Source organism: Misgurnus anguillicaudatus, chromosome 8 (genome assembly GCF_027580225.2).
Source record: "Misgurnus anguillicaudatus chromosome 8, ASM2758022v2, whole genome shotgun sequence".
In the NCBI taxonomy this organism is placed as follows: domain Eukaryota; kingdom Metazoa; phylum Chordata; class Actinopteri; order Cypriniformes; family Cobitidae; genus Misgurnus; species Misgurnus anguillicaudatus.
Genome location: NC_073344.2, coordinates 15180195 through 15186194, shown reverse-complemented (window position 1 = coordinate 15186194; position 6000 = coordinate 15180195). Strand labels below are relative to the sequence as shown.

Below are 6000 nucleotides of genomic sequence, written 5' to 3'. Positions count from 1 at the left end.
CAGCTTTCCAAGGCAGGAAGGCATCAAGGCATGTCCGAATCCAATGTTAGGTTTACTTCCTGACTCCTGAGATCTTGTCCCACAATTCTATGCGTGTGCGCGCATGGGGAATGTGATTGGTCGAGCCTGGTCGAGTTCGAAAAAATAAAATAGCGGCCAAGAAAGCGTCTGGAGCACAAATTTATTGTAAATAAATGTATATTTTCACTTTTTACACCTTTTAATTGCATTTCTAGTGAGAAATTTGTATTGTAGTTTTCAAATATGTGATAAGTTAGTTATCACGAAGGCGCCCTCTGTTTATATTTCAAACACGCTGCCTTTGAAGTGTGTCCGAAAGCGTTTCTCTTAGCTGCCTTCATGCCTCCGAAGTCATTGCCCCGTGAGGTAGCGAGGCAAAAAGTCAGCTGACTAAGTTTTCGGACGCAGCCGCCGTGACGGAACGCAGCATTACTATAGTAAATTGTAGTAATATTTCACCACAACCATTACACATCGACCCAGAATGCACTACAATCCTAACATAATGGCGGCCTCCATAAGTTGAAACCAGTATTACATGTTGAGTTTTTTTATAAAAATATTAAATATTTTTAATGAAGTAATGAAAATATTTATTGGGGCAGTTTCCCAGACAGGTATTAGACTAGTCCTAGACTAAAATAAATGTAAGAGCTGTCCAAACTGAAAACAACTTGCACTGACATATCTTAAAATACATCAGTGCCCTTTGTTTGGGGCTGTTTACACTTAAGATGTGTTTTCATCGATCGGATCACAAGTGGACGAGAGAGACACATTACGTTTACACCTGGTATTTAAATCCGCCTCTTTGGTCCACATTTGACCGCTTCTGTCCTGAATACTGTGAGGGGGTGGTCTGTGAGACGGTGGGCGAGTCTCTTCTGCTGTCATCTAAACGCTAGCGGGAGTAATGATGAGTTTATATGGACACGAACTAATATTATGACGGAGTTCGCTGCTTGTTTAGCAAGTTAACATGCTGCACAGTGTTTTGTACGTGTATATGTTAGAGCTTTCTCTGAATTTTCAGCGCAATTGATGAAATATGATCGCGCAACTTTCACACGCTTTCAAAACGAAACTACAGAGATCAGCCGGTTTAGTTTTATCAAAGAAAGGCTAAAAATAGCACTGTTCACGCCAGAAGTCAGAAAAGACGTAAAACTTGTGTTTAATACCTCAGATTAAATAAATGGGTGGAGGGAAGGCGGTCGCGTGTGGCTGTTCGAACACATTCAACCACATGTGCGTTCCGCAACTCCAAAGCGATCCGATCGAAAGTGGTTTCGACTACCTCTGGATGTGGTTGAAAGTGGTCGAAAATGCTCAAAACGTTTTGAACACCGTTTACACCTGGCATTAACGTCGTCCACTTGTGATCCGATCGATGAAAACGCATGTTAATGCCAAGTGTAAACAGCCTCTAAGTCTCAAAATGCACACAATGTTTTAAGCATGTTTGTTAAAACTAGTTCTATTTCCTGATTAAACCAAGGTCTAGTCCTGGCCTAAGCTAATCCCTGTTTGAGAAACCAACCCATTGTGTTTTAGCAATGGATTTTAGTAGTAGAAGAAAAATATAGTTTTAAAGCACACAAGCTTCATAGTCGAGGTACCCTTTAAACAGTAAGGTTCTTTGGTTGTTAAAGGTTCTCCATGGAACCACACAGCCAAAAAGTGTATTTTATGGCATCGTGAAGCACATTTATTTTTAAGTGAAAGTGGTTTGCTGATTTTTGTAATAATCATTATTTTGTAACAACCATCATGACCCAAACATATATTGTGCCAGATATGTGAGATTCATCTTTTTAGGGACAATTTGGTTAAAGGAATATTCAATTTTCTTAAAAGAAAAATCCAGATAATCTACTCACCACCATGTCATCCAAAATGCCGATGTCTCTTTTTTGTTCAGTCCAGAAGAAACCACGTTTTCCGAGGAAAACATTGCAGGACCCCTCCAATTTCAATGGACCCCAATAGAGCCCAACATTCAATACCCAACTCAACACTTAACAGTTTTTTTCAACGGAGTTTCAAAGGACCACAAACAATCCCAAACGAGACACAAGGGTCCCATCCAGCAAAACGATTGCCATTTTTGACAAGAAAAATAAAAAATATACACTTTTAAACCACAACTTTTCGTCAAGGTCCGGTCCAGCGCGACCTAACGTAAATGCGTATTGACGTAGGGAGGCCACGTGTTACATATATAAAACGCACATTTGCGGACCATTTTAAAAAATAAACTGTCACAAAGACATTAATTAGTATCAGTTGACATACAACAACGTAGGAACGGTCCTCTTTCAAGACGCTTGTAAACACTGGGGCGGAGTTTCGCGTTCGCCCTCTGTGACCTTTTGACGTCATGACGTATTGCGGTGACGTAGTGGGGTCAGCTGGCGCATCACGACCGGATCTACATGACGAGAAGTTGTGCTTTAAAAGTGTATATTTGTTATTTTTATTGTCAAAAACGACAATCGCTCTGCCAGAAAAGACCCCCACGCCTCGCCTGGGACCGTCCACAGTCATTTGAAACTCCGTTGAAAAAAGTGTTGAGTTAAGTATTAAATGCTGGGCTCCACCAAAGTCCATCAAAACTAGAAAAATCATGCAATGTTTTCCTCAAAAAACACAACTTCCTCTCGACCGAACAAAGAAAGACATCAACACCCTGGATGACACGGTGGTGAGCAAACCATCTGGACCCTTCCTCCAAGAAAATGGACTAATCCTTTAAAGTATCTATATGATCATTCATGAGACACAAATCAAAAACGAGATGTAATTTCTAGATCTCACTGTAACTTAAAATTAGCTTGATTATTAATCTGTTAAAAAAAGTAACTTATGAAAAATGTTTTTGAAATATTCTTTGAAACTGCTACAGTATACGTATTAGCAACTGATGTGGTCCACCCAAAAACACTATAGAGAAGAAATAAGCAGACAACTCCCCAAACTAACATTAATGGCTCAGACTAAAGTATCTGCTTACTTATTCGTTATTTGTTTGCTTATTGGTTGTAAATATCTTGATTCTGGTCATCCTAATGTAGTCTCCCTGTCTCTTACTGTATGTACTAACTAGGCTATACAAGATTGACACTTAAAAAAAGATTCTACCCAAAATGTATATACACAAGTAAAACTACATTTTACCACAGGTATCTTAAAATTAGTTGGTATATTGGTTTTCTGCATCTCATATATGTTTACAGCTTGGCTATGATGTTACTTAATATAATCGCTTATTCTACAAACGAAAAGTATTACAAGTTCAAGTACAGTATATCTCTATTTACAACAGCTCGGCTGTAGGCTGGCTGTCTTTGAGTGAGTTTGGTTTTATCATATATTTACAGTCCAGTTCTGGAAGGCGGGACTATCTCACAACAGTCCTCCAATGAGAGATGGAGTTCATACCCTTTCGAATAACAAAACGTATTATTTTGCAAACAAATGTAATTTTTCTCTAACTAAAACAAGCAATGTCTAAAAGGTCAAAAAAAATTGTCTTAATTTTACTTCCAGCTATCCCTCTATTACATATTTTTATCATACATCACCGTCACCCTGTTAACTTGTTAAAAGTGTAGGCTTTTGCCACTTTTATTCACAGAAAGTAGTAACAGAACTGGAAAAATCACCTGAGCCAGACCCGATTTGCATTGCACGCCCCAAGGCTCAACATATCAGAGCACATGCATCGAACTTTCCAAGGCTCAAAAAAAGAACAAAAAGAAAACAGGGGTACAGCTTTTTCAAAACCTGAATTTCCTGGCCTGGGCGTGACTATTCTGCTCCGCCGCTATCTCACAGATGAAGGCCGCTACGCCGTACCACCGAGGCTACATGGTTCCGGGTTTCTCTCCTGAGTTGGCGGAGGATGCTGCAGCAGCGTTGCTCGGAAACATCTTCTCCGTCGGGGTCACTGCTGGACTTCCCATCCCAGAGGAGCTAGAGCTGCTTGAGCGGTGCTGTGTGGGTGGGGGTCGAACGGGCCGCATGGGCGGAGGTCTGAGCTGGGCTCCCGCAAGCCTCGCGGACAGCGCCGGTTTAAAGGTGGTCATCATCTCGGAGGTGGAACTGCTGCTGCGTCTCAGGGCTGCGTCGGGGTCTCGAATCATGATGGTGTGTAAGGGACTCGCCGGCTCGGAGCTCACGGGGTTCTTGAGGGGTTCTAGAGTGTCCAGAACCACGTCAGGAGCCTGTTTGGCCGTGTTTTGGCGTTCCAGTTCGCGTAGCTCGTGAAGCGCAGTGTTCATTGTCTTCTCGATGTCCTGCGGCACAGATTTATACACATGTGTTACTAATGTAGACATTACGTTGAGAATGACTAAGCAGAAATGTTTGTCATTGGGGTGGTAACTGTGTTAAGATTGCCCGAGCTTACAGTATTATGTGTTTGTACATGAACAAAACTATATTTTTTTCATTTTTTAAAGGGTTATGGTTAAGTCCTGTGGGTGCTTTTCTTAGGATGTTATGGGTAGTTGCTTACAGGTCTACAAAACAAGCTCTATCTGGATGGGTACAAGGGCAATGCTTTGTAATGCAAAGGTGTTTTTAGTACATGGTTATGGGGCTACCAGGGTCACCAAACCTAACCAAGTTTCTATGGTCATTGGATATGGCATGTGTCCCTCATTCAAGTCTATAGGATTTTTTAAACCGTTTCATAGTTCAAAGTTACTATGAAAGGTCATGGTGCATCTCTCCAGAGGTCTTTATGGGTCCACTTATGGCGCTTTTCCATTGCATAGTACCCCACGGTTTGGTTTAGTTTGGGTCGGGTCAGCTTACTTTTGGGAGCTTTTCCATTAGGTGCAGTACGTGGTACCCGATACTTTTTTTCGTACCACCTCGGTTGGGGTTCCAAGCGACCCGAGCTGATACCAAACGTGACGCGAAAACACTGTAGATCACTGATTGGTCTGAAAGAAACATCACTAACAGTGTCATCGCTAGCTTTACCTGTGCTAGGCTAGCTTGCGCTGTCTCGAGCAAACATGCTGTCATCTGTGCTCTGCTATAAGTTCCCAAACACCCTTTTAGCGACGAAAAACATCCACATGTTGAGAATCAGGGACACCATAACAGTTTTTTCCAGGCTTGCAGTTTGTGGCGGAACATTCGCGACGAGCACGTCAGCATTATATGCTTAAATGCAACTTCAGTGAGGCTCAGCGGAGCGCCGTCGGCTGACGCCGCGGGTGTTTGAAACTGTCATGTGATACAGAGGTAGTGATAAACGCGATGGCAAACATCTATTTCTGGTGGCCAATTTTAATTTTGTGGCGGACTGAGAAATAAATAATGTATGGGAATGTACAACAACGCTCTCCTCTCACTTGTATGATGTCACAGCTGTGGGCAGCGCAAATATAACGACACGCCTAAAATCCCTCCCACTGCGAAGTGATACTAATCTCGATGGAAAGGCTAACTACACCAAAGTAAGGTGAGCTGGCCCGGCCCGGACTGGACTAAACCGTGGGGTACTATGCAGTGGAAAAGCGCCATTAGATCCCGAAAACCCGAGGTCCAACCCAAAACCTGATCGGGTTCAGGTCTAATGCAGGGTTTACACCAGACGCGGTAGAGGCGGAAAGCGCAAGTGATTTACATGTTAAGTCAATGCAAAGACGCGATTAGGCATCCTGCGGCGCGGATTGTGCGTTCAGCGCGAATTGTCGCGGGAAACGCGCAAGTTAAAAAATCTGAACTTCGGCGGATTTCCGTGGCACGTTAACCATTCAGGACCTTGCTGTAGTAGTGATGTGATTGCAGGAAGCGATCGGAGTGGCGAAGTCTCAGCAGAGTTGCAGAAGCCCCTCCCATGACGCAAATGTTTTGAATGACTACAATTTCACACGCGCGAACGAAGCGAGTAAACTCAAATGTTCAACCGTCCAACTACATGCGAATAGCCCGTTTTTGCCGCCTCTAACGCGGCTGGTG

General features: G+C 42.8%; 1 protein-coding gene across 2 annotated transcripts in view; it reads right to left on the bottom strand.

Moving 5' to 3' along the window:
- Positions 1–599: 599 nt before the first annotated feature.
- srgap3 (SLIT-ROBO Rho GTPase activating protein 3) overlaps positions 600–6000 on the bottom strand; it is a 197775-nt gene continuing 192374 nt past the window's right edge. For both annotated transcript variants that reach the window (XM_055212339.2, XM_055212340.2), the window contains exon 22: positions 600–4319. In XM_055212339.2, coding sequence (XP_055068314.1) covers positions 3888–4319 — 432 coding nt within the window. In that variant the 3' untranslated portion in view covers positions 600–3887. The remainder of the gene's footprint in view (positions 4320–6000) is intronic.